This window comes from Ranitomeya variabilis, chromosome 7, assembly GCF_051348905.1.
Source record: "Ranitomeya variabilis isolate aRanVar5 chromosome 7, aRanVar5.hap1, whole genome shotgun sequence".
Lineage (NCBI taxonomy): Eukaryota > Metazoa > Chordata > Amphibia > Anura > Dendrobatidae > Ranitomeya > Ranitomeya variabilis.
This window is the reverse complement of record NC_135238.1, coordinates 172,100,603-172,114,079: the sequence shown is the minus strand read 5'-3', so window position 1 is coordinate 172,114,079 and position 13,477 is coordinate 172,100,603. Positions and strand designations below refer to the sequence as shown.

Genomic DNA, 13,477 nt, shown 5'->3' with positions numbered 1-13,477 from the left:
GACCGAAAGGGACGAAAGGACTGGGGACCCCTCCTGTTGAAGGGACGTTTAGGCTTGGACTGGGGTAAGGAGGTACTCTTACCGCCAGTAGCGTCCGAGATCATTTGATCTAGCTGCGAGCCGAAGAGTCTGGAGCCCTGGAAGGGCAGACCCGTGAGCGATTTCTTAGATGCGGGGTCAGCGTTCCACGCCTTTAACCAAAGAATCCGGCGAATGGCGACAATGTTGCCATTAGCCCTGGTAGAGCAGGCCGCTGCATCAAGGGAGGCATTCATCAGGTATTTTCCTGCCAGTGAAATCTGATCCGCTAATTCAGACAGTTCTTCAGCAGGAGCAGAGGCCGAAATGCCCCTGCGCAGGGTCTTGGCCCAGGCTGAAACAGCCTTGGCTACCCATGACGAGGCGAAACTAGGGCAAAGGGAGGCTCCGGAGGCCTCAAATGCTGATTTTGCTAGCGCCTCGATTTGTCTGTCCGAGGGGTCCTTAAGGGAAGCCGCGTCCGGAATAGACAGAACTGTCTGTGAGGATAGCCTGGACACAGGCGGGTCGACCTTAGGAGACTCGGACCACTTGGAGACCAGGTCGGAGTGAAAAGGGTATAACACATCAAGCAGTTTCCTGCCTGGGAAACGCTTGCCAGGGTTTTCCCAGTGAGTGGCGGTAGTGTTGTCAAACTCCTTGTGATTAGGGAAAACCCTAGAGGGACGTTTAATCCGTTTAAAAGCAACGGAGACGTCCTGAGAGCTTGCCTCATCCTCCTTAAGATCAAGCGTCTGAATGATAGCTGAGATAAGGCTATAAACCATGTCTTGTGTTCCGGAAGTCTGATCTGCATCCGAGTCAGATTCCGACTGAGAAGTTACGTCAGACCAGAGGTCCGCCTGTGAGGAAGGGGAACGGGCAGATAGGTGAATCCCGATGTGGTCCGGTGAACTGGAGAAGGATCTAGATAAGGTCCGTTTTCTGTCTCTTTTGTCCGGTCTGCCTCTGTGAGAGTCTAGGACAGGTGCGGGCGAATCGCCGTGTGGGGCGTTCGTGGCACTGGTGGCATTAGAGAGAAGCGGGATGCGTTCAAGTGCCTGGACCAGGGACTGAGAAACCTTAGTCAGGTCGGACACAGATTGAGACATAGCAACAGCCCACTCCGGGGGAGGGGGGTGCACTCGTCCCGGGACCCTGAAGCTTCCAGGGGAGCTGACATGGTGGGAGGAACGCAGGACGGGCAGAAAGGAGATGGCTGACCTGAAACCCACTTTTTCTTACAGTGAGCGCAGGCGTAATGGATGGCCGTAGGGGCAAAGGCCGGGGTGGGGTCGGACATAGGTGGATATTACCTTGTCCCCAGAGAATACTGCCAGGTGGAGTAGGAGGTAGCGCTGAGCCTGGTGAAAGACAGCGGTAACCGCAGGTGCCTGTGTTCCCCCGAGAAATCCTGTGTCCCACGCGATGAGCAGACGCTGACAGGGAGCAGGAAGCAGGAGAAAAGAGCGCGGAGAAAGTGCGACGCTGTGGGCGTGCACAGGATCGAAGGGGGGAAAGAAAGGAACGCCCCCTGTAAAACTGAAAGCAATCCGGCCGCTATACCGTCGACCGCCACAAGAGGGCGCTCAAGCAGCAAGAAAGGGAAAAGCAGGGAGACGCTGCACATCCCGGCCGCACTAATTCCGGCCACCACCAGAGGGCGCTCAAGCGCTAAGAAAGGGAACATGAGGCAGAGAGAAATGGCGGGCGAACGAGCCTGCAAGTTTGAATAAGGAGGGGGAAAAGATGCCAGCCTTCCTGCTCTCATTCCTATGTGGTCTCAACGCCCGAATATGCAGCCCACTTCCCTGTCAGATGCTCCCCTATGGTAAGAGGAGATTGCTGCTGGGCAGGGTATTGGTGGGGATGGGGGGTTTGTTGATTGAAGATTCCCTACCTGCAGATGAGGAATCATCAGGATCCCTGGTAGATAGAGGGTCCTGGAAGTAGTCCTCCTTCCCGCGCCACGACTCTCCGGCGCAGAAGACGGCGTCGACCCCTGAACAGGGGGAGAGGGTCACTGGATGTGACCGCCGTCTTCCTCTCAGCCCGCTCCGAGGAGAGGGATGAGGAGGGGAAACGGGCAGGACTGGCCACCGAAGAAAGGGTCACCCTGAACACCCGAATGGGTGACAGGGGACGAAGTCCTGCCCAGCGGGTCCGAGAGGGTGCGATGTGGGTGATACCACACTGCTCTCTTGGTCGCTCAAAGTGGGGAAAGACAGGGTGAGAAAACTGCACCCTCTTACCCTGAAGAAAGAGTCTGAAAAAGAAAGGGGAAATGATTAAAAACACACAACAAATCCCTGTAAAAGAAATGCGGATCTGGTGTTAGATCCAGGTCCGCCTCCTACAGACACTAAGCAAAAACTGAGTTGCCTGGTGCCTGTCGGAGGGTGTATACTGCCGGGGAGGAGCTACTTCTTTATTTGCATAGTGTCAGCCTCCTAGTGACAGCAGCATACACCCATGGTTACCTGTGTCCCCCAATGAAGCGAGAAAGAAAGAAGGTATTTTACAATTTGCCTCCCATTATATATCCCTTTCAGTCATGAGAATGGAAAAAAAAAAAAAAAAAACTCATTCATCTCTAGTGTACTGCTCATTGATAGTCACCAGCCACTTCAGAGGTGGCCGCTTTTACTAGGCCAGGAAAAACGTTTGCCACAGACTGAAAACCAGCTTGTAGGTATTACCCTGACACTAGGCTGCATCTAGGCAGCTTCAGAGCCCCTGTGCTCCTCCAATGCTGTGGACAAAGCTACCCCTGCTTGCAGCATCAGCAATCAGCTCAATTTTGCCAATTAACTTTTTTGTGCAGAAAAACACAAGTTCTGTTTCAACTTTTCACTTGCCTCTCCAGTCCCCATAGGAGACTTGAACCTGAGAATGTTTGATCAGTTGTACTACATCATAGGGCAAAAGTCAGTGTCTCTAATAGGATGCCTAGCTTGTGGGAAAACTAACCCAACATGAAGCAGGACGATCAATACGCCCCCCACCTGTCAAAGCAACCCATCAGCTCCCTGTGATTGCGTTGCTGAGTGCCAACAGGAGCCCGAAATTCAAGGGGCCGAAAACAGCAAAAGTGATGGACAGCTGTATTTAAGAAGTTAACAGCAGTGATCGGTGGTATTGTCAATTGATACTGTTAAAGTATAACAGTAGGACTTGCAATAAACAAGTACTAACTATATCAAATTAATACACAATCACTTTATATATTGGATTATTCTTCTAACAAGGACCTGTCCCGTCCTCAAATCAATGAGCTCCCCTGATCCTGCTGCTCTTTTCCAATTTGCGTTGCTCCCCTGCAGAGATTAACATTTGTTGCCTTTTGAGCGCAACATTTAAAATGTCGTCTTTGCAGTCAAAGAGCATTTTTTTAGCATCTTCTCTGGAGGTGTGAGTCTTCACCCCTCGCTCCCAGTCACAGTCCTACAGAGTCTAAGACCATTAGGTCAATCGAGTTGTAATTGACAGCATCTGGAAGAGAGGGAAGCGAAAGCACAACCTTCTAGAGAAGACACTGAAGAAACCTCCAGTTGGTCTGCAAGCAGAGATTTCACATACTGCTCTCCAAAAGTAACAAATGTGAATATCTCTGTAAAGAAGTGCTAAATTGAGGTGGTGGTTAGGAGTGTAGTAGCAGAATCAGGGGAACACAGGGACTTTTACAGGGTTCTTGACCGTTCTGAACAAACAGATCCTCTAAGCAAGCAATGTGCCAAGATCTTGTATGATAAGTGGAGTGGTTTTCATTTATTTCAAGCATGTATAAGAGCACTCTTTAGCTTCACTTTCAGGCCATTTATTACTTTCATCATTTGCCTCTGGACTCCTAAATTTTCTGCAGACATTTATGACATCCATAGACTTACACTAACTCCAGAGTGTAACACGGAACAGAATACCTAAAGCAAGGAGATGCGATAGGCAAAACTACGGTACACATGTTCCAAGCATTTATACTCCTTGTGTAGACCGGAGAAGGCCCTTCACACGTTTCCAGGGATCCGTTCACAGGAAGCGAAGAGCTCTTAATGTCATGAAGAGGTGAAGAAACATTTACCAATATCAATCTGCTCCACAGCTTCCTCCACCGTCACACCAGATGCAGACACTGTCTTCACAAAGGGATACAAGTTGCAGACCACCACCCTGCAAGGGGGAAAAAAAAAAATACTGTAAATTAATATCAGAAGTCGAAAAGTAACACCTCACTCCACATTTCCTACAACAGGCAAGTGGGGAAACCAATGGTAAAATTTGAGCTGAGTGATAATGGAGCTTGAGGAACAAAATGTATCAATACGTGTTAAAAAATAAAAAACGCAATATTCTCACCTTGCAGCGTCCTGCGCAGCGTTACCGGTGCTCCCGGCATCTGCCGTTCCCAGTAATGCCTTGTGAAATGACCCGATGAAGTTGCGGACTCGCGAAACCACTACGTCATTGTAACGCAAGGCATTACTGGGAATGCAGCTGCCGGGAGCATCGGTAACGCTGCAAGGTGAGAATAATGCGATTTTTTATTTTTTACATGGGTTGTGTTGTGTATGCGTTTTCGCAGTGGAAAACCGCTGTGAAGACGCATACACAACAGGTGCACATAGCCTCAACGGGTCCATCAGAAAGACGGGCCCAGTGCACCCGGTTTTTTTTACAATCTGCACAGGATCCGTCATTTCAACATTTTGACGGATCCGGTGCAGATTGTAAAAACGGAAGTGTGAAAGAGGCTAAGCGGTGCTGCCCTTTTTCAGCCGTATTTTTGGAGGATTTTTAGTCCTCTTTTGTGGCTTTGCTACCAAGTTTAAAATATAGTTAGAGCATAATCAGATTTGCATCACAGTATCATTTTAACACACATCATTTGCAAGCTACCATTGCAGGTATTAGGGGACGCCTGATGGTTTACAAACCTGACATAGCTAAAGCCTAATCTAGTAAGGTCTGCCTTGTCTTCAGGGGTGCTTCTCGCCAGAATACCTGCCAAAAGAGGACCAAAAGCCCAATGTAATTATGGCGTACCAAATATTTACATGTGCAAAAGGGTACCATTTTGCACTCTAAAGAACAGATCTATTTTTCTGGACATCAGTGTGAAACAATTGCTGACATTATGACCAATTAGTGACATTGTTCTATTTAACTACATCCATAGGAATCGTTTCTTATTAACTATATTCTCACTACTTCTAAAGCTTTCAAGCCATATGGGATGAAGAATTTCTAACTTTTGTATACCATCACCCAGTACTAGGGTGCAGAAAATCAGCACCCTCAGGTGACTGTCTAAGGCCGGGGTCACACTTGTGAGTGTGATGCAAGAAACTCGCGCATCAATACCCGGCACTGCCGCCGGCACTCGGGACCAGAGCGTTAGGCTGCATAGAAATACATGCATACGCATGCTCCAGTCCCAAGTGACGGTATTGATGCGCGAATTTCTCGCATCACACTCACAAGTGTGACCCCGGCCTTAAGGCCCCGTCTCACATAGCGAGATCGCTGCTGAGTCACAAGTTATGTGACGCAACAGCGACCTCAGTAGCGATCTCGCTATGTGTGACACGTACCAGCGATCAGGCCCCTGCTGCGAGATCGCTGGTCGTGTCGGAATGGCCTGGACCGTTTTTTGGTCGTTGAGGTCCCGCTGACATCGCTGAATCGGTGTGTGTGACACCGATCCAGCGATGTCTTCACTGGTAACCAGGGTAAACATTGGGTTACTAAGCGCAGGGCCGCGCTTAGTAACCCGATGTTTACCATGGTTACCAGCGTAAATGTAAAAAAAAACAAACAGTACATACTCACCATCTGTTGCCCGTCAGGTCCCTTGGCGTCTGCTTCCTGCTCTGACTGAGCCGCCGTAAAGTGAGAGCAGATCACAGCAGTGACGTCACCGCTGCGCTCTGCTCTCACTGTACGGCGGCTCAGTCAGAGCAGGAAGCGGATGCCAAGGGACCTGACGGACATCAGATGGTGAGTATGTACTGTTTGTTTTATTTCACATTTACGCTGGTAACCAGGGTAAACATCGGGTTACTAAGCGCGGCCCTGCGCTTAGTAACCCGATGTTTACCCTGGTTACCTGGGTGCTGCAGGGGGACTTCGGCATCGTTGAAGACAGTTTCAACGATGCCGAAGTCGTTCCCCTGATCGTTGGTTGCTGGAGAGAGCTGTCTGTGTGACAGCTCCCCAGCGACCACACAGCGACAAAACAGCGACGCTGCAGCGATCAGCATCGTTGTCTGTATCGCTGCAGCGTCACTGTGTGAGACGGGGCCTTTGGTCTGTACAGCAAAGCTGCAGAAAACAGATGTGTCATTCTGTTGTAACTACTCCAATGATCAGTGTGAAAAAGTCTACCCAGAAACCTAACATTTTCCTAAAAATGCTTCTAAAAGGAGAGAATCCATAGGTGTATGCTGCAATATTTTTATTGGAATAGTATGGAATTCAGTAAAAGAGGATACCACAAATAAATTGGAACCTGGTAGCGATGAGCGAACATGCTTGGATAAGGTGTTATCTGACCATGCTCGTGTGCTAACCGAGCCTTTGTAGTCCTCGGAAAATATGCTTGAGCCCCCACGGCTGCATGTCTCACGGCTGACAGCAGCAACACATGCAGGGATTACCCAACAAAGACACTGTTAGCACGAGTACATTCACTCATCATTTGTGCCTGGGTACTTTTACATGCAGAAGCAGTGGTTTGGTGTGTGGGCGCTTCTTCTCCGATTAAAAGGATTACCTTCCATTGCAAAAATCTGAAGTGCCGGTCATGAGACACCTAGCTTAGGAAGCCATATACATAACAGGCTAGAAGTGCACTAGAGGCGCATTAATGCACTTGGGTTGTTAAATAGGAGATGCAAAGTTTGTGTTGCACCTAAAACATTTACATCCTTGCAACATGCGAGAGGCTGCATGGAGTCTGGAGTCCAATATTAGGCCATAAGGGGCAGCCAGGTCTGCAGTACAACCATAATATTCACAGTGAGCAAGCTCGTACTGAAGAATAAAAACCATGGCAGGATGACAGTCCACCATCACAACCAATAGTTTTCATATCCATGCAGTAAAGGGAAAGGAAAGAACGAAAAGAATGAATGACACCGCTGCAGCAAAACATCCACAAGAGCATCAGAAAACACTGCCGGCATTTTTCCTGAGAAGTCTTCTGCTTCAAACCGATACAGGCAATCCAGGGTCTAGACACTGTGCACATACCCCAAGGTTGTATCGAGACAAACCATGTAAAACTTGACTTTCACCAGGGTAAAATAGCCAGCTTTCCATCCAAATGCAGTCCGTTGTGTGCCCTTGTGATGTCCTAATTGCACCGGACCACCAACCTGGTGGAGAGTCATCCGAGAAAGACCAAAGTAGGACATGCAGAAATTTTATCCTTCGAAAATTGCATGCAAATTGGCCCAAGGACTAAAAACTCATTAAAGTCAAAGTGGTGACCAACAGCCACATGGACAACACAAGCTACTCAATATCAATTGTGTGAATAGGCCCCAAGTCTGCATAGATCAGTGTAGCCATCTTGGTTAATAGATTAAATGGCTACTTACAATAAGATTATTCCTCGGTTACAGAGATCCGCAGTCAGAGGCTGGGTTTTCTACGTTAAGAATTGCAATGGTCCCGTAAGGACGGTGTCCTAATGACGGCAGTTTTTATTAATACAGCCATTGAGTTGAATGGGAATGGGGGGGGGGGGTTAGTGATTTAAAAAAAAATGAAAATATATAAATATATAACTAAATATAACTACTCAGTAAAGTATATGTAGAACTTGTATACATGAACAGGTTCTCCACATTTAACACTCACCTCCATGAATCGCGGGATGAAGGGTTTTCACACGACCCCCGAGCATCTCTGGGAAACCAGTGAGTTCAGACACATCTCTGAAGAGAAAACAAGTTCTACACTCAGAACCAAGTCCAGATATTAGCATTCAGTTGCCTTGAGCAGATATCTGGGATGGTGGTTTTAGGACACATCTGTACATGGAACCACAATTCTACGACTGAGAATTGTGGATGTACCGTAAATTATAAACTAATTTTTATAGTATGTGGAGGTCTACAAGAAAATAATCCTGCTAGTAATACCTACATGTACACTAATCTGGAATAGGTATTCTGGGGGCATATGTAATTAGCAATAATGCCTCATGATTGCAGGTCACAGCCACCTACTAACAACACACTAAGGAACATGGATAGTTAAAGTAGTCCAAAAAAAGAGCCTTTATTATGTCAGAGGAAGCAGCAGTCCCCATTGACCCAAGATCATGTGTTACCTGACAGTGAGACCGGCATCACGGAGACATTTTGCAGTTCCACCTGATGCCACCAAGGAAAGACCAAGAGCACTCAACCGTTGGGCAAACTCCACAATCCCAGTCTTATCAGAAACACTGAAGAGAGCTGGAAGATAAAGTCAAGTCTTACATACACCGATGGTCATATGGATGTGTCCTTATATCTCTGTATATGTCCTCATAACTGTACATTTAGGATGCATGGGAGGCGCTGATCAGAAGCTGCATGGAGTACTACAAGGACCATTCTTTAAAGCGAACCTGTCACCCCCAAAATCGATGGTGAGGTAAGCTCACCATCATCAGGGGCTTATCTACAGCATTCTGTAATGCTGCAGATAAGCCGCCGATGTTACCTGAAAGAGGAAAAAAACGACGTTAGATTATACTCACCCAGGGGCGGTCCCGCTCCGATGGGCGTCTCAGGTCGGGTACAGGGCCTCCCATCTTCATTCCATGACGTCTTCTTCTGGTCTTCATGCCGCTGCTTCGGCGCAGGCGTACTTTGTCTGCCCTGTTGAGGGCAGAGCAAAGTACTGCAGTGCGCAGGCGCTGGTAAGGTCAGAGAGGCCCGGCGCCTGCGCACTGCAGTACTTTGCTCTGCCCTCAACAGGGCACATAAGTACGCCTGCGCTGAAGCCGCAGCGCGGCGACCAGAAGAGGACGTCATGGAATGAAGATAGGAGGCCCGGAGCGGACCTGAGACGCCCATTTGACCACGGACCACAGCGGGACCGCCCAGGTGAGTATATTATAATCTTTCTCCTCCTTCAGGTAACATCGGGGGTTATCAACAGCATTACAGAATGCTGTAGATAAGCCCCTGATAACGGTGAGCTTACCTCACCATCGATTTTGGGGGTGACAGGTTCCCTTTAATAAAATCTGGCCAGACACTTTACATAGTAGATGCATAGTACAGGATGGGCAGTTTATATGAATACACCTAAATAAAATGTGAATGGTTGGCGATATTAACTTCCTGTTTGTGGCACATTAGTAAAACTTCAAGATGGGTGGTGACCATGGCGGCCATTTTGAAGTCATCCATTTTGGATGCAATTTTATAAATAGCCCACCCAGGTGTAACCATATAAATGGCCCACCCTGTAGATAGTACCCATGGGCAATAACCTGTGCTGGAGAGGTCTCTGAACTGGACCATAACTGACATGGTCAGTGATTCTAGGCTTTTTCACTAACTTTCTCCTCCTGGTCCCTTGTTTTATCAGTCTCCCACACTCCATGCAGTCAGGATGGTGACCGATTCCTGCAGCTTCACATGAATAACTGATTATGACCGTACAGCGCAAGATTTTTAAGCTTGTGTCTCGCCACATTTCCTTATAGATAGTCAGAAGACCAGACAATCCCTTGAGGGTATGTGCAGACTGAGTAATTGCGTATTCATGCAGTGTCAAACCCGCAGGTTTCAGATGTTACAGTATAGTGGATGAGATTTCTAGAAATCCCATGCCCACTGTGCATCCACAGATGCCCGCAACTTCAGACAAAAAAGGGGCACATCTTTCCAGAACGCAGTTTGTCATTCTCTCTTGCGAAGACATGTTTCTGCAAGGGAAGTTACATCAATAGCATCTATTGAATGCGCTAAATTCACACTGTTCAGGGATCACAAGCGGATTCACATGTTCAATAGACGGCAGCGCTTTAGAAGCAGCGAACATATGCCGCTACATCTGGATAGTGGGGACCTGGCCTTAAGGGTGGGAGTGCAGGGAGATACCACCATATATGAAACTGATTTATTCCATTTTTCTTTCTGAGTACATACAGCTATATTAAACATACAAGTTGTAATCTTCTAAAGTCAGTCTCTTCAAACTAATTTTGGAAAGGGAATCTTTTTGGGAAAGCATCGCCGAGATCAAAGTACAGAGCATTACCGTAGTGGTTCTATTGATACCAGGAATGATGGGCGCTGCTGCGACATTGGCAAAGAGGTGGTGTGATGGGTGCAGGAGAAAGATGTTAAAGCATAGTGGATGGGATTTCAAGAAATCCCATCTACACTATGCGTGCACGGACACCTGCGGAGACGCACATGAGGCGCATCTTTCCAGACCGCAGCATGTCAATTTATGTAGCGGAGACGCTCAGTCTCAGCAGCATAAATTACCCATACACTTTCATTAGAGGAGGAAAAGTCACATGCATATTAAGTGCAGGAATGCAGCATACTACGCATGTGTATGAATTTAAATAATGGCGTACCTTGTTTCAGCTGGAAGTACATCTACACTGCAGTGCACGTGACTGCCAGGGACAGAGTTATCGTCTCCGCTACATAAATTGACATTCTGCTGTCTGGAAAGACGCACCGCATGTCTGTCTATGCAGGTGATCCGTGGGCATCGGTGCACACGGTGGGCATGGGCTTTCTTGAAAGCTGGACGGTGCAGACGTACGTAGCGTCCAACCCAAAGGGTTTACTGACCGTGGGAACATACCCCAATATATCTGCAAACAGGAAATCACTTTTTTTTCCTTCCCAGAAGCCAACTTTCAATCTCTATTGTGTAAGCACTCTGATGTCCTAAACCGACCCCAGGATCCTCAGCTATACAGTGCAAGGAGCAGAAAGAACGGATTAGAGCTGGAAGATCACGAGATCCTATACGGCCATCACTTGGATAATAAGGAGGAAGAATGAGAAGAGCATGAGGCCACATGAGCTGCCGAACAACAAAGACGTCTTCAGTAGGATCTATAGATGAGGGTGAAGTTGGTTTCTTATTAGTCAGTTTCTTATTGGGCAATTCCCCCCAACCCCCCCCCCCCTTTTCTGCCTTATAGGTTTAACTTTTTTTGTTACAAAAAATAATGACAAGAATAACATACAATGCAGTGACGTGCCCTGATGTGAATAGACTTAAAAACAGCTACAAAAATTATAAAACTGGCACAAAAATGGGCATCAAAGTGGGCACCAAAGGGTGTTAATCAAAAGGTTAAAAGACTTTGGGCCACTGATATCACACTGCAGACATATAGAACAGGGAGCCTCAGATCAGACCCAGGTCCCTCCAGCCTGGCCCAAATGGGTTCTGGGCACCAGAACTGGCATCAAAGTAGGCAGTCAATTTTGGCTGTTTGAAAAGGTAACTGGTGTTTTTAAGGAGTAAAATGACTTGAAGGCACTGATCTCACACTAAAAATACACAGATAGTGATGCCCTGCATAAAACCCAGGTCCCTCCAGCCTGGCCCAAATGGCATCAAAGTGGGCAAACAGATTTTTACAGATTTGAAAAAGAAAGATATTTAAGGGGTTAAATGACTTTGGGCCACTGACCTCACACTAAAAATTCACAACTGTGCATTCTTAGTGTGATATCAGTTGCCCGAAGTCAGTTAACCCTTTAACACCTTCAGTGCCCACTTCGATGCCCATTTTATAACTTTTGTAGCTGTTTTTAAGTGTATTCATGTAAGGGCGCCTCGCTGCATGGTGTTTTATTACTGTGATGCTTATTTTTTGTTCTTAAACCTATAAAACAAAAAAAAAAAATTGCCTTAGAAACTGAAGGAATAAGAAGCCAACTTCAGCCTCTGTCATGATCCATCGGACATTAGAACCAGGACTAGGACTCCGCTCCCTGCAGTGTGGATCAGAGCAAGAATCCTGCAGGAATACTAGGATCCTAGAGTCAGAAAACTTCCTATAAACTCCCACGTGGAAGAGAGATGGAGTGAGCGGTCCGGTCTGCCCAATTCTATACACCAGGAGGACAATGCAGGCCCTGATTCTGAGCAAGATAGAGGGGGGAGATCTGTGCACGTGGAACAGCCTCAGAGAAGCCAGGGTCTCCCCCTAATCAGGCCATGAACAGCAGCAGAGCAGTCAGGAACCCCTCATAGACTGGCACAGGCAGAAGCTTCTATCATTGCGGCTACAATGCAGCGCCCTAATAGGGGAAACACTATGGCGGCCGGCAGCAGAGAAGAGCGCGCTCCGCACAGCAGCACCTGACCTTACCCAGCTCTGCCATGTCTGCTCGCAGCAATGCACCACACGTGGACTGGAGCAGTGCAGTCAGTCCGGGCCTGTGTGTGCAGTGAGCGGTGGGCGGGGCTCACATATATCACGGATGTGGAGATTTGATTAGGGGGCGGAGTTACGGCGTGGCCTGGGGTGACGGGCTGTCAGTCCGTGTTGTGGGCGGAGTTAGTGCTGTCCTCTCCGAGTCTGCGCAGCAGTCGTTGTGCCTGGTGTGAGGAGGTCACGTGACGTTTCAGACCGGCACACTGCACGTGCACGCCGCTCTGCGGAGGGAGCAGGTTCAGTTTGCGCTTTCCTTTCACAACACACGGGGAGCACTGACTTTTTTATATTCTTTTTTACTTTTCCTCTGCGTTTTATCCTCCAGGTATGTGTTCACACAGTGCTTTTGCAGAGTTTTTGGAGCAGTAAAGCTTTTGAGATTTTGAAGAGTTTAACTCCAAAAACGGAGGAAAAAAAGCCTCGGTGTGAACTAACTCTAACCCCTCAACCCCCGAAGCTTTTTTCGGTTTTGTGTTTTCGTTTTTCGCTCCCCTCCTTCCCAAAGCCATAACTTTGGCTTGATTTGTTGCAGGACGAGTTGTACTTTTGAACGACATCATTGATTTTACCATGTCTTGTACTACAAAACAGGAAAAAAATTCTAAGTGCGGTGAAATTGCAAAAAAGTGCAATCCCACACTGGTTTTTTGTTTGGCTCTCTTGCTAGGTTCATTAAATGCAAAAACTGACCTGCCATTATGATTCTCCAGGTCATTACGAGTTCATAGACACCAAACATGTCTAGGTTCTTTTTTATCTAGTGAAAAAAAATTACAAACGTTGCTAAAAAGAAAAAAATTGTGCCATTTTCCGATACCCGTAGAGTCTCAATTTTTTGTGATCTGGGGTCCGGTGAGGGCTTACTTTTTGCGTGCCGAGCTGATGTTTTTAATGATACCATTTTGGTGCAGATACGTTCTTTTGATCGCCCATTATTGCATTTTAAAGCAATGTCGCGGCGACCAAAAAAAAGTAATGACCCATAGATTTACATTAACATGATTGATCTCGCACTCAAATCAATGTCAGACATGTCGG

The 13,477-nt window shown here is 47.3% G+C and overlaps 1 protein-coding gene across 1 annotated transcript in view; it reads right to left on the bottom strand.

Moving 5' to 3' along the window:
- The window catches only part of ATIC (5-aminoimidazole-4-carboxamide ribonucleotide formyltransferase/IMP cyclohydrolase), a 32,680-nt gene extending 20,212 nt beyond the window's left edge, over positions 1–12,468 (bottom strand). Inside the window, exons 1-5 of the mRNA XM_077272264.1 lie at positions 12,374–12,468; positions 8,354–8,480; positions 7,879–7,955; positions 4,950–5,016; positions 4,097–4,185 (exon numbers count right to left, since the gene is read on the bottom strand). Of these exons, the coding sequence (XP_077128379.1) occupies positions 4,097–4,185; positions 4,950–5,016; positions 7,879–7,955; positions 8,354–8,480; positions 12,374–12,386 (373 nt within the window). The 5' untranslated portion in view covers positions 12,387–12,468. The remainder of the gene's footprint in view (positions 1–4,096; positions 4,186–4,949; positions 5,017–7,878; positions 7,956–8,353; positions 8,481–12,373) is intronic.
- Between the last annotated feature and the right edge of the window lie 1,009 nt (positions 12,469–13,477).